Source organism: Pinus tabuliformis, chromosome 4_1, assembly GCF_031772625.1.
Source record: "Pinus tabuliformis cultivar Carrire ecotype Pingquan chromosome 4_1, CPIR1, whole genome shotgun sequence".
NCBI classification, from domain to species: Eukaryota; Viridiplantae; Streptophyta; class Pinopsida; order Pinales; family Pinaceae; genus Pinus; species Pinus tabuliformis.
The window spans coordinates 628,528,671-628,551,593 of NC_142303.1; the positions used below are offsets into that span (position 1 = coordinate 628,528,671).

General features: G+C 36.7%; 1 protein-coding gene across 1 annotated transcript; it reads left to right on the forward strand.

The window, feature by feature from the left end:
• Positions 1-19,432: 19,432 nt before the first annotated feature.
• Positions 19,433-20,026, forward strand: LOC149177604 (uncharacterized). The gene has a single exon (XM_089421808.1). It carries the CDS (start codon positions 19,433-19,435, stop codon positions 20,024-20,026), a length of 594 nt encoding a protein of 197 aa, XP_089277934.1.
• Positions 20,027-22,923: the final 2,897 nt, after the last annotated feature.

Below are 22,923 nucleotides of genomic sequence, written 5' to 3' on the forward strand. Positions count from 1 at the left end.
CCCCAAGGTGATAAACTTAGCCTAATACATCCCTTGTCCAACAATTCCTTTAACTGCAACTTCAACTCAACCAAGTTTGGTGTGCTCATCCTGTAAGGTACCTGTGATGTTGGAGCTGCCCCTGGCACTAACTCAATAGAAAAGTGTACCTCCCTGTGAGGTGGAAACTTTGAGATATCCTTAGGGAATACATCCTAGAACTGTTATAGAATTGGGTACTTGCTCAACACATCTGCATCCTCAACTTCCTCACCCTTGTTACTAGAAATGTGCACTGCAAATAACATGCACCCTTTCTTGTGACTACGCTTTGCCTGCACAGTTGTCACCATCCTAACTAATGTGGCTTTCTTCTTACCTTGTAAGACTCTTGGTTCCCCATTTTCATCAACACACTCAATGGCTTTGTCATAACAATCCACTTTGGTCCTACGAAGATACAACCAATCCATGCCCAACAACATACTGTATGATCCTAACGGTAATGCATTAAGATGTGTTGCAGTAGGCATACCATTCAAATCAAATGCACAGGCTCTTACCCAATGATGAACTCACTTCTTTGTACCTGTAGCCAACTGCACTAACCAAGATTATGCATGTAATTCCTTAATCAAACCACACTTATCGACCAAGTCGGGACTAACATAGCTATAATTAGATCCTGGGTCAATCAAAATAGAAATAACTTGATCACAAATCTTACCGTCCATCTCAATGATAAATGCTCGATGCTCTGCATGTCAGTTATCCACGGCTACATAAATACGAGGAATACTCTGCCCCACATCCCAACAGTATGCACCTCCTGTGCACTGTATATCATAGGCCTACCATCTCAATTCTGCGGACAATCTCTCCTAAGGTGTTCCTCACCACATATCCAACACTCCAACCGTCTAGTACCATTACCTCTATGTTGTTGTTGTGATCCATGTCCCTGTCTAGCTCCGTTAAACTTATCTTGAGGTGCCACATTTTCTTTCTCCTCTACATTTTGAGGCCTTTCTCTCTTAGGTTGTCATTTACCTTTACCTTTGTCTTTTCCTTTCTATCCTTGTTGAGATTCATTCTTACACTTTGATTGTTCATAACAATGCTTCGATTTCCAAATAACTTCCTCAAGTGACCGAGGGTCATCATACTCAATCTGATCTCTAAATTCTAATGGCAAACCACTAACAAATTGTTGAACTTTAGCCTTCTCATCTGTAAGGTACGGTACATACCTCAACAACTCCATAAACTGGGTCGTGTACTCTTCATTTGTCATTGAACCCATCTTTAGCTCATAGAATTCTTTGGCCTTACTGTCATAGTACCTTTATGACAAGTATTTCTTCCTAAAAAGCCTCTTGAGCTCATGCCAACTCAAGTAATCCATCTTGATGTATCTAACCCGCTTCACGTCTACCCACCAAATGTTTGCTTTACCTTTCAAGTTGAAGATAGCAATTTTGGCCTTCATGTTATCTGTGTACTCATGCAACTCAAAGAATTTGTTCATCCCAAGTATCCAAGCCTCTACATCTTCTAACTTCTTCACATCTCCATCAAAAGTAGGTGGCTTTGCTTTCTTAAATTCATCTGGAAAGTATCCCCTATCACTCCTCCTGTAAGGATGATAACGATGACGATCATGATGCTTGTCAGAACCAGAACTAGAATAGTACCTGTACTCATCACCCCTCCTATCCGGAGTGTCCAACAACCTACCATCTCTCACCGTGTCAACTCTATCTGACCTGTGTCTACCAGGAGACCTACTACCATATGCCCCATTAGTTTTGTCCTCATGTCCATGGTTGATCTGAAGTGGCCCTTGTCGCTACAGTTCTGAAAAAATTTGAAGGAGTATTGCATTAACCTCTGCTTATTTCTCTTGTGCCTATATGATCCTGTCATTGTCTGCCTTACAACTCCTTATCTCTTCCTTCAAGCTTCTCAATGTGTTTGCCAAATCAGAAGAGTGCCCACCACACTGCTCATCTAATTCATAGGGAGAGTCTTTGTAGTCTACCATCTTGCTAGCCATTTGATCTCTTTCCTGCAAGGCATACTATGTCAGATAAACCAAATCATAATAAACCAACATACCTTAGTATAATTTGGGGAGGATACCTCATTTGCAAGATCATCCAAATCAGTGTGACACATGTATAACATAATCATAACAACATATAGACATATACAAATAAGTGCATCAACACATAAACATCATTCTAGCTAGAATCCAGTCATCAATGCATGACCATATCGACTACACATACCATGACCTCATGCATGACAACAACCATTACACCATTATACACATGGCCACATGCAAACATCAACATGCATAAGCAATGCGTAATCAACCACACACATGCATGAATGCATGTAATCAAGCATAAGCAAACAATACTTGTAACCAAACCTACAAGAATGATACATGTAACCAAACATACAAGAATGTAACCAAACATATGAGAATGTAACCAAACATGCAAAATGATACATGTAAGCGACATATAACAACATGTAACTAGTCATACACTCATGACGATGCACTCCACAATGACAACATCAACTTCCACATGACAACATCACTACAACCATGATCAACATCATGCAAATGCAACAAGAACATGGAATGCAAGCATAAGAGACACACATGCAATTGACATGCATGCATGACCAACACACAACCCATCCAATCTGAGGGGTGAACCATGTTCTGATACCACTCTGTAACACCCTCCTCCCACATCTACCCAAGTAGTTGACCAACTGGGGTAAACATGTGACGAGAGGCTACTGTGATTAGATTCAACCCCCTATGTGACCTTAAGGAAATGGAATCGATAGAAACACAACATACAAAACTTCCACATTAGCTATAGGACCCCTAAGAACCATGCTAACACTTCAGGCAACTTGTCCCTGGGTCCCACTAAAGTTTTTGATCACTTGACCTCTGGACGCTCTCATGCTATGGGCGTTTCAGTGTCTAGGCACTTCTGGACACTCTCACAGGCCTGCAAGCCAATGTTTAGGGACTATTTTGTCCAGTTTTGTGTTAGCATCCTCAAGACTTGAGCCACTTTTTTAGGCCTAGAGCCAGGTCACTGACCATGATGGAATGACATCTTCAAAGTAGTAAAATAACAGGGAAACAATGATGCAAAAGTAATTATTTGAACAAGCCCTTAACCATACCCCTACTAGCCATGACAAACATTTCATCAAACATATCACAAACATGTAATCTACAAGTGTAAACAACATATTTAAGCATAGGGATCTCGTACTTATCTAAGAATCGCTAAGAACCATTGTTCCCTCATGTCATTTGTTGCATTATCATCTATTAGGTCATAGATACATTGTCCATTCATTTACAAGTAAAAACATGATGAGATCCATACATAGTCGTTGCCATAAAACATATACATAACCAACATGATAACAATAAAAATACCATAAATACATCAGCCAGAGAATGCACATATAAACGAGTACATTTACACATGAAAAAGGGATGAATTTCTTATTAATGAATGTAAAAACCAACCGGGGATGGGACTACCACGTTCCACCCGACCATAGATTGGCTAAGCCAAATCTCTCTTCAACTAATCACCCTCGTTCCATATTCCAAGCATGAATGTGGGACTCATAACCAACCAAAATGAACAAAATAATCATGGATGCTAAAAGTGTTCTCCACCTACACTGTGAGGAATTTGAGTGCCTCCTAGTCTCTCAGGCTTTACCGTAATCCATAGTTTGATCCAAGGATCACTAGGCCCTACACTGAGACCCACTCTTCAGGCTTTATTGTACATCCCATCCCGGGACTACTAAGCCCAATGGAGAGCAATCCACCTCTTGGCTTTACCGTATATAAGCCTTTTTATTAACGAGGCCTCTATTTTCTTCATTTTCCATTATTTTCCTCCTCACATGCAACCTATGACCTTTCACTTCCCTTTTCTCCTATTTTCCATTATTTTCATAAATAAATGCGCCAAAAATTCCATTTTGCCTTTCCAAAGCCTTAGCCATTGCCTTTGCCAATTTCCTTAGCCATTAAACAACCACAAGTGATCCCCATCACTATGCTTTTGCCCAACATTCAACTTGGACTAAGTGTCCCATCAGTTGTGGTTATTATTTTGTCTTTATTAACTTTTATTACATGGAATTTTCACTAGGGCTATTACAGTCATCCACTGCATTTTCCTCACAATTCCTTCTATGGTCATAACAAGACAACTGTAAATTTGTTTGATTAAGGAATTTGGAATTTTTTTATTTAATAAACTCACGATGTTTATAATTAACCCAATTACAATGGAAGGATAGCTATCCCCTGTAAGCATTGTCAAATGGAATTGAATGCATTTTCAATTTGTAATAGTGAGGGAGAAATTAGGAGGTTGAAAATGACCACCAAAATAAATGGAGTCATGATGTTTGCATCGACCAAAATTGTTTACTATTATTGTTCACTATTTTATGGAGTTTTCAAATTATAAAAAGTAAGTTGTTCATGATTCCATTAATCCCTTGTTTGTCATTTATTTAACAACTTAAAGAAAAATGTGATGTTGTGGATCATTTGGTATGTAAAGGCATAACAAAAATTCCATTTTCATTCTCAGTTAGGATTTCTCCATTCAAATAAACTATGAATGTTGCTTCTAAAATGGCTTTTGATTACAATGTTGCAAACAATATGGAATAAAACTACATAGATTATAAGCCAAAATCCTCATGTGACAAGAAAAAGAGGCAATCCATCCAAAATCCACATCATAATGTGGTTACAACAAAAAACATATCACACCAAAATTGTTGATGGCCTCCAGAATCTTCAATGCCCAAACTTTTTGAGTTCCCTGCTTAATCCAAGTAGGTTGGCCTACCTAATATTGGTTGATAAGGATGTGTTGCATTGCGGCCATATGATTGAATCAAATCTCCACCTTGTACCCATAACTCACACTTGCACTACTAACCATTGCATTAAGTGGAGGTGTCTGATAAGCATACATAGGATTAACACCTGCATTGGTAGGAATATAGCAAGTGGGTAAATCCCCATTCTGATATTGAGGCACTTGAATGTTTATGAGGTCTTGGAATAATGGTGTATTATCTGCAATTTGGTCCAATGTGGTTGACATCATCCTGGTTTCATTAACTGTGCTTGCATCATTGTCAATTGTCATCCCTTGTTCTCTTTGAAGCATTTGTTGAGCCTTTCTTGCTTCCTTTTCCTGCCTTTCCATTTGTTTTTTATGGTCCTTCTCTTGCCTTACTTTCTCTCTTTCAAGCCTTTCCTCTGCTCACAGTTATGTTGCATAATCCTTGTTGCCTTCTTTTCCTTGGCTAAATCCTTTTTTTTTTTGAATGTCAAATTTCCTTTTTTTAGACTCAACTAATAGGCCTATATAGTCTTCTGAGGTGAGTAACTGTGAAATTCGGCCCAAACGAAGACTACCTAATGTTCCATGCTTTTTTTTCATTGACATTGTCTCTACTGGCATCTTTAGGAACCGACCAAGTAACTTCTCATTCCCTGCCACCTACATGTCATCGGTTGACACTTGCTTTTCAATATTCGAGACAACTTATTGAACTATATTGTTCTCTTCATATGATTCCATATTATGTGCACTATCTTCTTCCATTGATCTATTGTCCATAAAAAAAATGAACAATTTCATTGTTCAATTCTGCTAGTTGTGAAGGTATGTTCATGCTTTCTTCATTCATTCTTGAGATACCATGTTTGTTTATATTCATCATGGCTTCTGCCAGCCATGGTGATGGGGTTACTTGGCTTGTAAATGTCAATTGGTCATTGTTGCTTCCTAGTGAAATACCAACAATGTATTTTTCAACCACATTATCATTGTCAGTTGCATGATAAACGGAGTCATTAAGAATATCAATAGTTGAAGTTCCATGTGCTTCAGTTGGTAGAACAACCTCCATGTTACTACCATTTGGTTCGTGATTGTATTGTGTTCCACTTACCTGTTCATCATCATCACCATATAAGTTTCCTTGAGAGAGGGAAATTATATTATCAGCTACAACTGCATTTTCTTATTCATCCATTTCTTCTTGCATTTCAACATATGCTTGGACATGCTTTTCTTCTTGACCATTTACATGAAATGCCTGGTTACAACCAATATCATGCATAAGAGCATCATAGTTCAGTGGCCATATACTAGACCTCCTAAAGCATGCCTTGATATTTGATAGTGTGAGAGCCCTTTTAAAGGCTTTACTTCCAAACTCTGCTAGCTCAAACCTTTTCACCTCAACCCCTGGATTCTTTTCCATCCATGCAACTCTTTCTGACTTGAAGTAGTTTTTCAAAGGGCCAAACACACTGACATTAAGGGGTTGCAATCTATGACTAGTATGAGTAGGTAATGTTAACAGGTAAATGCCAGCTTTTTTGCCTCCTTAATTATTTGCACAACAATGTGGCTCCCATGACCATCTAAAATCAATAAGTGTATGTTCTCATGTGAGACGACACTTGGAATAGATGCAGCAAAGTGAAATAGGAAATTTAGAAAAATTCCTTAGTCATCCATGCATGGGGATGTGCAACCATGGATGCACCTGTTTCACAATTTTTTATATAGTTTTTCCAGTTGATTTTTACCTTTAAATAGATAAAACATTGGGATTGAAGCGCCAATTACATTGACACAACATAGAATAGTTATCCACTCCCTACTCTTACGCAAAATATTTGGCACATTTCAACTCCCTTTCTTGGCAGTTACCCGCATGCCACAATTCCTTCATGCCTTCAAACCTATTTCGTCACAGTTCCATATATGGTCTACAACATAAGAATACTTATTGTATGCACTAGAAAGAGTGTCATAAAACTTAGACACAATTGCAGGGCGTATATTTAAAGCTCTGTCTCTATCAAGGCCCTCAGTTGTATGCAATACAAGGTCTAGATATACTTTTTTAAACCCGAACCACCATTATTTACCTAGAAACCCATCTTTGAATGGATTTGGCCTCCCCTGACAAATTCGAGCAACTGTGGATTTTAGTTGTATCAACTCTATTCCATGTCCCAATTGGGCCATCTCCTTACACCACTCAACCACCTTGGCCTCCTCCTCTTCAGTCATAACTGTAAGAGGCCCTCTACATTTTGTATGCAAACCCATTTATCCAATAGTGTATTAATGAGGGAGGAATACCATGTGTTTTTAGCAGATGCTCGAACTAAATATCCATTAAACTCTATGTCATCAATTGCAGCTAACATGACTTTTTTTTTCAACCTCTTATAGCGATGACCTTCTTAGTTGAACTTTCCCCTTGGACTATGGTTGATGGTGGCTCTGTGGTTGATGGTGGGACAACATCAACCTCTACCACATGGCCATCCTCAACAACAGTGTTGGGAGCATTGTTGACATTCACATCACATGTTCCATCCTCATATGATGAAGGGCATCGCAGCTAGGCACCCCTAGTCACTCACCTGCCACTTCTCCTTGTACAAGTAACATAACTAACTTTTGACATAGATGTAATTACCTGCAAATTTATTGCATTCATTTAGTTAACAGTAATTGAAATTCTACTTTCCTACAGGCTATTAGTAATTTCGCTTCCTACAACAATTCACGATAAAAAAAAAGAAACAACTTAACAATTTTTCATACATATGCCTTTTTGACATTATCCTTGAAAAATAAAATATACAAAAGGAATTTGTTGCATGTATTCAACTATATCAGTGATTGTTTTTTTGATAACTTGTTTTTCCACTTAAAATACCATGCTTGTATTTGCGCTTGGAAAATTACTGCCAATGTGTTGAAATTGACCTATAGTTGGTTATATATCTTTCATTATATGAATAAATGTTTTGGATAAAATGTTTTATGTGTTATAATAAAATGATGTAGACGTTGGAGGAATTTTAAATAAAACAAGTGACAACTGGTTCATTTTCTGGTTAAGATGTTGATCTGGTCTAGTTTTTTTTTATAAATTGTTTTATGACTTAAATTGTTCAGCCTCATGTCCATGAACACTGACTTTACCAACATAAAACTCAATCAATCAATTTTTTTTTTAATGGTTAGTGATTCTCGTATTGTGGTAATGGTTCTTGGTTTGCCAATATTGTTATTACTATAGGTAACAATCTCCAGGCATGAAGGAAGTTGTAGGCTTGCCTTGCTAAAGGAATTTAACAACTCAATAGAAATTCTAGGCATGAAGGAAGCTCTAGGCTTGCCTTAGTAAAGGTTTTATTGAGTTGCTAATTTCCTTTTAAAATGTTGAGCCTCATATCCATGAACACTGACTTTACAAATGCAAAACTCAATCGATTTCTTTCTAATGGTTAGTGATTCTCCTATTGTGGGAATGGTTGCGTTTCATGCTATATCAAATATTCATGTTTAAAAATAACAACATAAATCTATGTTGGGTTGGGCATTAAATTGACATGATTCCTAAAATTGAAACCTTGTTGGGTCTACAATTTTCTACATGCCTCTTAGCCTAAAATCATCAACTCAAACCTTAAATAATGGTAGAATTGGCAAATTCATCTAGAGGTGGTAGAGGAGGTGTTCCAAGGTTAACAACTTTCTCATAGAAAAAATTCTATGTTTTTAGATGGGGCCCCAAAAGGAAAAACAGGTCGATGGTAGGTGTAGGAGGATCATTTTCAAAAAGTTTGTTTTGAATGGGGACTAGAAAAGGCAACCAATAATCAGGCAAAGGCATTTGTTTTATATCAAGGGCTAAAGGTTCTTGACCCAAGGAAGATAAGAGAGTTAATTGCCATTGTATATTTAACAATAATAATTAGACCCACGCACTAATCTTCTTTGTCTAATGGAAATATAGAAAGTATTACTTGGCGAATATAAGAAGTAGTCAACCACTTTGAATCCATACACTTTTCCAAGTCTTAGAGAAAGGAATCAATCAAGCTAAGTGTTTGGCCAATAAAGTATCATGCCTAGGTTGTGGAACATTGAGGATAAAAGGGGTATCCTTCTCCTTGGTTGCTTAATAAATTTTGTTAATTCCTAATCTAATGTTACAAATGCCATCATGTGACCAAGCTAAGTGGCCCATTGAATTTAAGATGTAAGGCTAGAATTCAAAGGACATTACAACCTCTATACCATTGCACAATTCAACCTTTATGCATAGCAGCTCTATCAATTCAGTTTTATTGTAACCCCAAGCTATAGACACCCTCAATTCATTTCTAGTGTTATATCCTTAGAGGTGGTAATCCGAGAATCATATCTCCCCAATCCATGTTCAATGAATTATTGGAGTGTTTCATGGGTTTGCAAGCTGAAAAGGTGAGTAGATTTGTCAATTTTGCAATTGTTCCTCTGTGTTCTCTGGTTTCAAATTGGCAGTGTAGGTGTGGTTCACTAAGGATAATATAGAGGATGACTTAAATTAGTGGATTCTTGGTAGTTTTCTTTAGAATTTGGAATGCCTTGAATTAGGACGAGGTTTTTTTTGCAAATAACATGACCTCCATTTTCACTACAACAGGAGAAAATCACACTTATGAGGAAAATCATAGGAGTGGGATTGCAAGTATAATGGGATCTTTGATGCAACAAAAGAGACAAATTGAAAACTCAAGAGGCTAAGTTTTGTGTTCTGCATCAACATGTTTCAAATTTATCTAGGAGCCCTCAGTCAACCACCTCCAAAATCAGAATGTCTATTAGTTCAAGTGTTGAAGAAAACAATGAGTAGGAATGCCCTTTATTAACTTCAGGTCTTCTCATGTTTTGTAAAGCTGGTCTTTTTTGAGGTGTCTTTTTCAAGCTTTATACAAGCATAAAATTTTGGACACCCTCTACAAAGGATAATATCACCTTTTGTATGGTCAATATTTGTACTTGTTAATGCCAACGACATTATTAGGGCCAATTGTAGTTTAGAGCCCCCTCATTTTGGGATATAAGAAATAAGTAAAGATTCCATAGGATGGAACAAAATGTTCAGTTGAATCTCTCCATGTCCATATTGTATTTGTGTTGCCTTGATTTTTGACAATGCTAATTATCTCTATATGTCGGTTTAGTTTTTCTAAATATGATTTGATGTGCTTTGAATACTCACAAATTTTGAACATTAGTTCCAACCTCAGTAATCAAATCTATAAGCCTCTTAAAGAATCCAGGGCCTATATTTTCATTGGAGTTCCATACCCTCCTCGTATGCCAATGACACCTAAATTGCATACTCTTGGCTTTTATCTATAGCCAATCAAAATGATCTAACAAGATTTAGAATGAAAATAACTAGTTTGTGTGGCTAGTTGTAGAAAATTCAAATCCAAATAGTTTAATCTTAGGTGCAATCATCAACATTGTTGTTGCAGTGGCTGTGTTAGTTCTTGGTATTATTAAGACATCCTTTTATGTTTTGAAGCAAAAGAAAAGTGTCGATCAAAATGTTGAAATGCATAGACCATTCGTTACACTATAGTCTCTAGTTTACATAATCAAAATATTGGAAAATTTATTTAAGTTCCATCATTTAAATAAATTATGATATAGTCTATATGGGAAACAAACTGTGCAAAAACTGAAATAAATAGCCTGAAATTCATAACCTGAATATACTTTGAAATGTCCTATGATGGTATGTCTCTAATGCTGGTGAATAGTTTGAATGTTACAAATGCAACTTCAACAAGGGTTGAACTTCTTTTATAGTTTTTTGCACTTGAATTTGATTGGTAGCAAGGATTGACATGGATTGCAATCAATTAATTTTGAATGTGTGATCTGGATTAATTTGGATGTGATCCAATGGTTGGGAATTTGTTATGGTTGATCCATGTGCTTTGATATGATATATTTTAATGAGAAATTTAATGGGTTGGGTGTCATTTATTGAACACAATGGGTTGAATTGTTGAATAACACAACAATTATGGCTGACATAAATCAACTATTTATATGTGCAAGTATGAATGTGCATTTGGGATACATAGCTTCAGTTCAGTTCAGTGGGGTTGAAGTGATGGGTACTTTGTACTTCTAGAATAGACCATTTTGGAAGGATTTATAGTTTTATTTCTTTTATATTTTGGACAAGAAGTTTTTACTCTTGATATTTAAAATATTATTTATGGACAATTGTGGGCCCAATCTGTATTTTGGGAAAATTTAGACATAAATTAAAATATATTTGCACTTAATGTTATATATTTTTGTTTAAAAGGTGGTTGCACATCTCTCAATTTCTGGTGGCTTGGGGGGACCAGTACTATAACAACTACTGGTCCTTGCACAACATTAGACATCTCTCCCCTAGTAAAGGATTAGTTTTTTCTTTTTACAAAAAAATAATAGATAAATATTTAAGTTTTAAAGATATTTGGTACAAGTAAGAATTTATTTCTTTATGAATTATTATTGGATTATTTTAAGCAGTATAGTTTTTTTTTTTTAACAATAGTGACAAGTTAGGTTGCAATTATGGATAGTAGTAAGTAATGGTTATTCTTCCTATTAATTAATAATTGAGTTATGATAAGTTTTTCCACCTTGAGATGGTGAGGCGATCCTCAAATCGAGGAATGTGTAGGAGCTGGGGTTTTCATGTGTGAGCCTGGGGACGAGAGGTTTGGGTCCACAGTAGATTTGGCATGAAAGGAAAACATGGAGGATGAAGAGCTCATTGACTACGAGTTAGAGGATGATGAGGAGGATCAAATATGAGTAATCAATCAAATAATTAATGCCTATTTCAACAAGGACCAACTATGTGGACATGGAGAGTTTAACTATGGCTTCATAAGTCTGGTTTACAAATCCAAAGATGGGTGAGGTTTGGTTCCAGGAAGGAGGCTCACAGGTAGGAGGGTCTCTGGTGGTTGAACCTAGCCTGGGGTTTATCCAAGATATGATAGCAAGAGTTGAGGTTTGGACCCATTCCTCTGCAGGTCTTGCAGGGTTTTTCTCTACTACACCCCCTCCTTTATTCCCATATTTTCATTAGAATGAACCTTCTCCCTCGCTAGTGGGCCAGGGAGGTATTTTTTATATTAGTTTGTTAGACAGTTCTCTTATCTTGGGTTTTGTTTTGCAATATAAAGGTATTTTGGCAAAAGGGTTTCCCTCCATTGTACAACCCTCTCAACATTTTGGCAGCTCGAATCTTCCTGCATAAGTCCTACACCCAACTACTAGGAGCTTCATAAATGATATTTTGGGTGCAAAAAGAGTCGAAGGACAATTTTTAGTAGGGAGCATCCAGAAAAGAAAGACTTAAAGGAAAGGTAGATGACCCCAATTCCTTGGGAGAAAAGTCAACTAGCCAGAAGAGGAGAAATGGTTGTGTAAAGAGAAATGGGAATCGTGTGAAACTAAAACTAGTGCTGGGAGAGGAAGTTATGATGAGAAAAGTGGTTGAAATGGGGGCAAGAAACCCTAGTAGAGAGAGTCAGGGGCCAAAATTTCAACATAAGCATGGTTCGAGCCTATAAAAAAAGAGAATTATGTTGATTTTCCTTAGGAATACATTGTTCTTTGTTGTATGTAGTTGCATTTAAACATTTTCAACATCTATTTATTATATTTACCCCATAACTATCAAAATTAGCAATTATGTAGAGAGAACAATAAATATTGGATGCACAATAGAGACACCATGATTTGGGTCAGAGACCATGGAAAAACCGCACAAGGGGGGAAACCCAACTAGATTCTTCTTCTATTAGATATTCATCAAACGTTCATCTGAGATACAAAGTACATCCATAACAAGATTCATCAACTACATCAAGCCTCCCAGGGCCAACCGAAGTTAGTTCACAACGTCGTTTGTGAACTAAACCAAATAAGTCTGAGAGAGAGATTTTTTTGTCACATTATTGTCTAGAGTGGCATCATAAATAAACATCAACACGATTCATTGTCATCATCTATCACGGAGTAAGTGTGTTCTCTAAGGATACTGTAATTGTATAAGAGAGAGGTCACTACCTCATGAATCATAGCATGATCATGATCATATGTACCATAGAAAATATATGCCATCTGTATCATAGAATAGCAATGTCATATGTATCACAAGAGTAAGAGTACTTTCATCATAGATCATTGTATCATGCATTATAGGAGTAAGATCACTAGGGTCACTGTTATACTAGGAAAGTGATACACTGGGGTCCTATGCCATGTGGATTTTTGTCACATACTGTCATCAAGGTCATATATCAAAGATATTGTCAAGGTCATACTATCACTATTATTATTCTGAGAGCACTGTCACACTGTCAACTAGGGCATTGTCCTTACAACGATACGACCATTGTCGTACAACAAATTCATTGTTATGTTAAGGCCACTGTAATGCGAGGGTTATTTTCGTTGCTTTACTACAAGATCATTGTCATAAATTAGGGTTTTGTTATATGCATTATTATGGTCTCATTGTCATATCAAAGTCGTTGTATTACTGATGTATAAGATAAAACCAAATACAAAAGCGTTATATGATATAGACATCATCATGTCACAAAAAGCATATATCATCCATGCATCTTTGTTACTGCTCATCATATCAATTGTCATCAAATTCACACAATAAGGCGAGCCAATAGAGAGTGAGTATGATCAAAGACTTACTGTAAATGTGAGCCACGGAATCATCGATCCTCTATAGAGAATTACTGAGCCACTGAAAGAAAGATTGTGTTCCACAAAGATTCAGTCGAGCCACTAACAATTGCATTCCATAGATAATTAATAAAACCATTGAGAATTAAGTCCCATAGATAATTAATCAAGCCATTGAGAATTGTGTCCCATAGATAATTAATCGAGCCACTAAGGATTGTGTTCCATAGATAATGAAGTCGAGTCACTAGAATTATGTGATGTCGTGCTTAATGTCAAACCACTGTAAGTTATGCTACCACAAATTGATGCACTATCACCTTAAGAACGAGCCACTGTAATTGCCACAAATTGATACGAGTTAGAACCGAGCCTTTGATTTAGAGTGAGCATCAACAGAACATGTGAGCCAACATTATGAACCATGGAGAAGAATGTCAAACCACAAAGTTTGGAGTGAACCACCTCGAAATATTTAAACCTCAAAAAACTATATATCGAACTTCTAAGGTTATTTGATGATTCTTCATGAGCATCAATGGAGGCTTATTTATATTAATCAATGGGGTCCCTTTTGGGGTCAATGAGATCCTTTGTTTAAGAGACAACCATTAATAATTTGTGAAGTTGACTGATTATTTTAGAGGGAAACCTCAAATTTAATTTATTCACAGTTAAATATTTATTTCTAAATGATCAAAATAATAATAGTTCTCTTTTATCCAATTGAATTTCCTTTGACCATTATAAATTTTCTTTTGGGGCATGATGGGCTTCATTTTGGGTCTTAGGGGTTCGCTACTCGTGCCCTCAGGATTTCTGACAATGAGAGCTCGACAAGGAGAAATCCCATCTCCTTAATGTCTTTGTGGAAAATGGCTATAGTAGGGGCCTAGGTTAGAAGGTTTTCCTTAAAGCCTCTAAAAATTCGTTAATTAAGAAAGAACCTAGAGAACGCCTGCTAGGTGTCCATCTTCCCTATGTCTAGGGAACCACAGACAAGATTGCTTGGATCCTTAAGAAGTATGATATTCCCTCAACCTTTAGGCCCCTCAACACCATTCGTAAATCCCTTCGATCGGTGAAAGATCCCATTGACCCTAAAGACATGAAGGGTGTCTACTTGATCCCTTGTTCTTGTGGGACCCCCTATATCGGGGAAACAGGGCGCTCCATCCATCAGAGGATCAACGAGCATGCAGCTGACCTAAGACATGGGAGAACCAAGTCTTTAGCATTAGCAGAGCATGCAAAAAAGACCAAGCATCAGGTCTGTATCGAGGAGGCCAAGGTTATTGCCAGGGTTGTGCAGTTCCATCACCGTAAATTCAGGGAAGCTATTGAAATTGAAAGAAGGCCTAACAATCTCAATAGAGATGACGGCTGGAAGATCAGTAGCTGCTGGATCCCTGCCCTTTCTTCTTAGTCTTGCTTTTCCTTCCCCCCCCCACCTTTAACCTTTTCGAGCTTTCGATGTTTCCCCTTAATTTCCCAGATCCTTCTCCTTTCAGCCATGTCTTTTCCTTCCTCCTAGGGTTTCTCCTTTGGCTCCGTGGTTTACTATTGGTCTTGTTCTTGACCTTCTTGTTTTTTTTTTTAATGTGTCACTCATTCTATTTATTTTTCCTAAAGGATAAATAAATAAAAATTTAACCATATTCATTAATAGTTTATTTTTTCCATTAAATCAATTTTATTAAAAAAACCCCCTTTACTTATCCCTAGTGATTTAAATAATTAATTAAATAAGTTAATTTAACAACCATAATAAATAAATAAATAAAAATTTAACCAATATTCATTAATAGTTTATTATTTCCACTTAATCAATCCTAAAAAAAACTCCTTTACCTATCCTGGTGATTTAAATAATTAATTAAATAAGTTAATTTAACAACCATAGAATAATATATAATAAAACAGAATAACATTCTTGTCCCTAGGGAATTAATAAATTAATTTAATAACCAAAGAAAAACTTTCTAAAAAACCCCCTTTACTTATCCCTAGTATATAAGGAATTAAATTTATTAATAACCAAAGAATAATATATGAATAAAATAAAATGGAATTACTTTCGAATATATAATATATTATAATATTTTTAATTATTTATTAGGGAGAAAATTTAATTACTATAATTATAATATTAGTTTTTATTACTTTTGACTAAAATAAAATGGTATTACATTCGAATATATAATAATTTAATTACTATAATTATAATATTATTTTTATTTTTTAACTTTATAATATTATCTAGCCGTTTTTCTATTTAACCGTTGATGGTCAACCTAGTCAACCTAGCCGTTTGGAGGATCTACTCTCCCTATTTAATTTGCAACCATGATCTAACTCCTCAACTTGTCCTGACGATGAACCACACTAGTTGGTTTGAAACGTGTCGACAAAGGTTTTCTACATGTGATTACGCCGAAATTATTCTTATAAATGTGTATGTTCATAATAATGCAGCGGAGAAAAAGATTTGCTGGGACTCCATAAAAAGTCTGGCAGACCTAGAGAATCTGGAAAATATCATGATCGTTGGAGACCTCAATCTCACCCTTCTCTCATCAGAAAAAAGAGGAGGTAGCATTGTAAGGGATCCAACAAGGGAATGGGCGGAGAATCTCATGCAGGACTGGGACCTGCTAGACATCAAGCCTTCTACTGGTAAGTACACTTGGTTAAATAAGAGAGTGGGTCCTGGCCATATAGCTGCAAGACTAGATATATTTTTTGTTCAAAGCTCCTTTCTTCTTCTCGGTCTAGAGGCTAGAATGCACATCCTCCATAGCAGTGTATCGGATCACAAGCCCGTCAGACTTGAGCTGCTGGCTCCCAAGGACCTGGGCCCTATCCCTTTCAGATTCAGTCCCCTATGGATCAAAGAGGAAGATTTCATGCAAAAGGTTAGGGACTGTTGGAAAGACCCAGTCAAGGGTTCCCCCTTTTTTGTGTGGGAAGAAAAACTCAGAAGAGTAAAAGCAATGCTGAAAAGCTAGGCCAAAACCTTGCCCAATCCTGCAACTGAAAGGAAAAAAATACAAAGCTCCTTAGAACTGCACCATCTTCACCTAGAAGAAACTGAAATCACTAAAGAAGATCTGGACAAGGAGACGCAGCTTAAGCAGAAACTACACAAGGCTTGCTTGGCCGAGGAAGAATTCTGGAGGCTTAAATCCAGGAGTCTTTGGCTCAAAGTAGGAGATAGAAACTCCTCCTTTTTTCATAAACAAGCTCAAGCCAGGAAATGCAGTAACTCCATCTCTGAAATTAAAGAAGAGAACTGCACCCTAAATGATTTTACCAGCATCAAAAAGGCAGCTATCGAACATTTTAAGAATCTGTATAGTGAGGGAATGGAGGCTGGTCAAAGCTCTAAACTCCTGGATGCAGTTCCCCACCTTATCACTGCTAGAATGAATCAACTATTAGAAGCTAAAATCAACAAAAATGAAGTCAGGGACGCCCTCTTTGATATGGACCCCGACAAAGCACCGGGACCGGACGGTTTCACAGCCAGATTTCTCCAGACCTGTTGGCAGATTGTGGAGAAGGAGTTCCTTAAAATGATCCTAAAATCCCAAGATTTCCAAAAAATTGGAGGTTGCACAAATTCAACATTCCTCGCTCTTATCCCCAAGGAAAAAGGAGCAAACTCCTTCAACAGATTCCGCCCGATCTCCTTATGCAACATTGGATACAAAGTGATAACCAAAGTTATAGCGAACAGATTGAGGAATATTCTCCCCAAAATCATCCCGGAGAACCAAGGAGGATTCATTCATGGCAGACAGATAGTGGACAACTTCATTTTGGTCCAAGAGGCGATCCACTCCAGCCTGCATCGAAAAGAAAAAGGTATGGTCATCAAACTCGACCTAGCAAATGCATTTGATCAAGTTAGGCATAGTTTTTTGATAGATGTTCTGCACAAGATGGGGTTTGGACTAAAAATTATAAACTGGATTCGGGCTTGTATTTCGGAGCCCTGGATTGCTCCCCTGGTAAATGGTAGGGCTGCAGATTTCTTCAAAGCCTCTAGAGGGCTGAGGCAGGGGTGCCCCCTCTCACCCCTCCTCTTTGTGCTGCAGGCTTCTGTTCTCAGCTTTTATCTAGACAAGAAACAACAAGACCAAGAGATAGTTGGGCTTAGCATAGCAAGAGGGGTTAAAAACATCAATCACGCCCTCTTCGCTGATGACACCTTGTTGCTGGGGGCTGCAACTTCACTTTCAGCTGCCAGATTTAAAGAAGTGCTGGATGATTTCTGTGAAGTCTTGGGTAGCAAATTAAATAATGGCAAATGCCATATTTATTGCTGGAATATCTCTCCCTCTTCCTCAAACTCCATTTCCAGATGTCTAGGCTTTGCAGCCTCTTCAAATTGGACCTCTTTCAAATATCTTGGCCTTCCTATCTTCCTCAAGAGGGCCTTGAGCAAAGATTGGAACCCTCAGCTAGAGAAATTCAAAGCAAAAATGCAGGCCTGGGGATCCTCCTGGCTCAATATTGCAGGCAAAGTAGTTCTCATCAAAGCAGTTCTCAGTAGTCTTCCTCTACTCCAATTTTCTGTCCTCTTAGCACCTGTGGGTATCCTCAAGAAGATGGAGGATCTTATTAGAATTTTTTTCTGGAAGGGAGGTAAGCAAAATGAAAAGAAAATCCCACTTGTCAACTGGGAAATTGTTTCCAAGCCACTTCAGGAGGGAGGATTGAATTTCAAAAACCTCTGTGCTCAAAACTTAGCCATGGGAGCGAAACTGATTTGGAGAATTATAGCTCCCAATCTAGGCTGGGCACATTTAGCATTATGGAAAAAATACTTCAGAGGAAGGCGACTTCGCTGCTTGGATAAGCCCAAATCCCACCTCAGATCCCCCTTCAGCAACCTTAGCAACAAAGCAGTTCCTTTGGTGAATTCGCAGGCCTTCTGGATCCCTGGGAATGACAAATATATTAATCTTTGGGAAGACTGCATCATGAACAGGCTCTCGCTGGCTGAATCGAATTCCATGCACGCACTGCGGAAGTGGATGACAGACGCCCATATCAACATGCTGTGGGATATATCGTGCTGGAGCGGTGATCGCTGGATAGGCTGGAAGTAGCTCCCGGTCCCTCCTACTCTCCAAAGCGATTGCGCAGTTCTCTATAACCTCCTGCACGAGCTGGCTCCCATCCACGCTCGGAGGAAAGATGCCCGAGGTTAGGGTTTGCAATGTGAAGAATACTCAGTGGCATAGGGGTACAATAAATGCTTAGAAAGGCCTTACGTTCAGCCAGACCTTGCTCCTTGGATAGGGATATGGAAATTCCCCACCATCTCAAAAATTGATCATTTTTGTTGGCTGCTCTGCCACAAAAAAATTGTTACGGATGATAGGTTGCAGAAGAGGGGTTTTTTTGGTCCTTCAAGATGCATGTTATGTAAAGACAAGACTGAAACCACCCTTCATCTCATGCTGGAGTGCAGATTTGCAGCCCTTATATGGCAAGAGCTCCTAGGAGCTTGGAAATTCAACTTCATCCTCCCCTGCTCCATCCCAGATCTATTTGCTGGATGGCTGGCCAGATACCCAGGTCCAATCCCAAAAAACAATCTAATCATAGCAGCTTGGACTGCTCTTCCCAAATTCATTAGTTGGCAGATTTGGTTAGAGAGGAATAGAAGGATATTCAGAAACAAAGAGCAGGATTTTAGACTTGTTGCAAACACAGTAAAATGTCAGCTAAATGAATGCCTGAGAGAAAGAATGGATGATTCAAACCTATGCCAGCAAGACATTGAGTTGGGTGCTGCACTCAGTCTCCAATTCCAAAAATCGACCACCATCCCCGTTTCTCCCAAAGAATGGCAAATCAGAAAAAATGAAGAGGACTTTCAGTCCTGGATTTCCAAGCAAACAATTCCCTCTCTCTTCTTTGACGGGGCAGCTAAGGGAAATCCAGGAATTGCTGGCGCGGGAGGGCTCATAATAAATACAGAAGAAACTCCTACTCACAGATATGCTTGGGGACTGGGTCACTCCTCTAGCATGCAAGCTGAAGCACTGGCCCTTCTCCAAGGGATCAAGCTGCTTAAAGAGTTGGGACTTAAGGAGGCTAAGGTTTTTGGCGGTTTGCAGGTCAACATCAAAACAATGGCGACAAACTCTACCCCAACAGATATGCATCTTGCAAGGATGATCAAAAGAGTCAAAGAAATGGCAAAGCCCTTGAAATTGGAATTCTTCCATGTGCTGAGAATAAATAACAAAGAGGCAAACATTGAAGCAAACAAGGTAGTCCAGTTACCTGCTGGGACTATTCTCAGAGACAAAGAAATTTCATGGGACCCAATTCCTTAATCTTCCATGTTTTACTGCATTTTATTGAAGCAATTTGTTTGCATTCACAAGCTTGGGCAAATAATAGAAATAGAACTCATTGTAAAATGTAAGAAAAGACGATTCATAAGCGTATGCGCTTTGATCCTCTTGGTGGAAAGGTGCTCAGAAACCAGCGCCATTATCTGTAAACTGAATTGTGGCTTTAAGCCAAAAATCTAATGAAATCCCATAACCGGTTGTGTAAAAAAAATAAAAATAGAACATAAAAATTAAAATTAAAAAATTAAAAAAAACATCACAAAAATAAGAAAAACATAAAAATAAAAAAACATGATAAAAAAATTAAAAAAACATAAAACATGTTAGTAATAAAAGATAAAAATAAAAATAAAAAAACATGACAAAAATAAATCAAATACAAAATATATATATAAAAAAGGAAAAAAAAAACCTATAAAGATGTTAAAAAGAAACAAAAAAAAACTAGTAAAAATAAAAAAAATTGAATAAAAAATTTGAATATTTATATATATATATATATATAATTTAAAGAAAAACAAATTGATTCACAAAAAAATTCTAAAAACATTTTTTTTTTTAAGTTGAAAAAAATAATAATAAAAAACCTCATTACAAAAAAAACAAAAAACAAACGTTAAAAGAAATTCAAAACAATTAAAAATTAAAAACAATTAAAAAAAAATCAAGAAAAAACAATTTAAAAAAAAACATTTAAGAAAAACAATTTAAAAAATAAAAACAATTTAAAAAACAATTATTATTACTATTTTTAAAATAAAACAATTAAAAAAAACCAATTTAATCAAACAATTTTTTTTTTACAATATAAAAATAAAAAAAAACACATTCAAAAAACATTCTGCTTTCCGCCCTATCTCACCCCCCTCCCAACCTCTTCCCTCTCTCCTCCCGCACCCCCTTCCCCTCAGCCTCTTCCCTCACCCCCCTCGCCTCCCCACTCTCGGCCCTTCCCTCTCTCCTCCCTCCCCTCTCCCCTCTCTCCTCCCTCACACACCCGCTCCCTTCCCTTCCCTTCTCCTCCCTCACCCATCCTTGGACCACCCCTTGCCTCCCCTCCCTTCTCCCCTACGGCACCCGGCCCCCTCTGCAACCCCTTCCATCACCCCCCTCCGCTCCTCCTCACCCCCCTCCCCTCCCTACCCGGGCCCCTAGCCAGCGCCTAGGAGGTTGTTGGCTGGGGGCCCGGGTGGGCGGGGGAGGGTTGCGCCGGCCTCCCTTAGCGGAGAGGGTGCAGTGGGGGCTGGGTGGAGGAGGTGAGAGGGGAGCGGAGAGAGGGGGAGGGTCGACGGTGGTGGCCGCGTGGGGGAAGGGAGAGGGGAGGAAGGCGAGGTTGTGAAATTTTGCAATTGTTTTTTATTTTTTTAATTGTTTATTGTTTATATATATATATATATATATATAATTTTTTATTTTAATTTTAAATTTTAATTTTTTTATAATTTAAATTTTAAAATATAATTTTTTTTTTTAATATTTTAATTTTTTTGATAATTATTTAACATTTTTTAGAATATTTTATTTATTTGTTTTTATTTTTATTTTTTAAACTTAAAAAATGGTCGTTTTTTTTTTCTTTTAATTTTCATATATATATATATATATATATATTTTGTTTTATTTATTTATTTTTATTTTTTTTGTTTCTTCATGAATTGACCCCTTTCCACCTCTGGCCAATTGGGCTTCACGGTCGCCGGGATATATATATATATATATATATATATATATATGGAAGTTTTTAATTTTTTTGTTAATGATGTATTTTATTTTTGTAATATATATATATATATATATATATATACACACACACACATATATATATACATGGTATGGTTAATTTTTTTTACATTTTATAGTTTTTTTTTTTTAATGTCATTACTATATATTTTTTATATTTGATTTTTTTCGTCATGTTTTTTTTTTTTTTTTTTACTTGTTATTTTATTTATTTTTTTCAATATTTGATTGACTGATTGATTGATTTTTTAATTTTTTTTTTTAAATTTGAATTTTTGTTTTCTTATGTGTATATATATATATATATATTGTAGGGTATGTGTCAATGCTTGTCTAGCAACCCGATCCCATTATGTGCAATTTGATAGCTGACTTTAATTTTTTTGTTATAATGAATCGAGTCTGCTCCACAATGTGTTAATTTCATGGTCGGTCTTTAAGTTTTCATTACAATTGGTTGAGCTCACCTACACTGCGTGTCAATTTGATATTTGATTTTTAAATTTTTTTCGCAATGTATCAAATTGTCTTAGGTTAAGATTTCAAAATCACTATACATTTAGCATTTAAAAAAAATTATCTTTGGTATAATAACTCTTTCATTCAGGTGTTCATTTTTAAAGTTTTTTTAGTCATAAATTTTTTCCGTAATGTCATGCTTAAAATATTTTGAAAATTTAAGATTGTTTTGTAGTCATAATCTTTGGTTTTAATTCCATGGTTGAAAAATTGTCTAGTTTTTTAATGTTTTTCTAAGTCGTGATATTTTATCTTTAATGTTATGGCTGAAAACAATTATAATATTTTTTCTTAGCACCATGCTTGAAAATTGTTAGAATTTTACGGTTTTTCAAAGAAGTGATATTTTAAATTTAATGTCATGCTTAAAAATCATTGGAATTTTAAAGGTTTTCAAAGACGTGATATTTTATCGTTAATGCCATGCTTGAAAATCATTAGAACTTTAAAATTTTTCAAAGTCACGATATTTTGTTTTTAACTTCATTAATAAAAAGTGTTGAAAATGTACCAAAAAAAAACCGTTATTCCAGCATCAACACTTTTCGATTTCAAGGTGTTTTTTCATGCTTTTTTTGGATTTTTGGGCTCGAGTACTCATTTTGAGGTAATAGTTC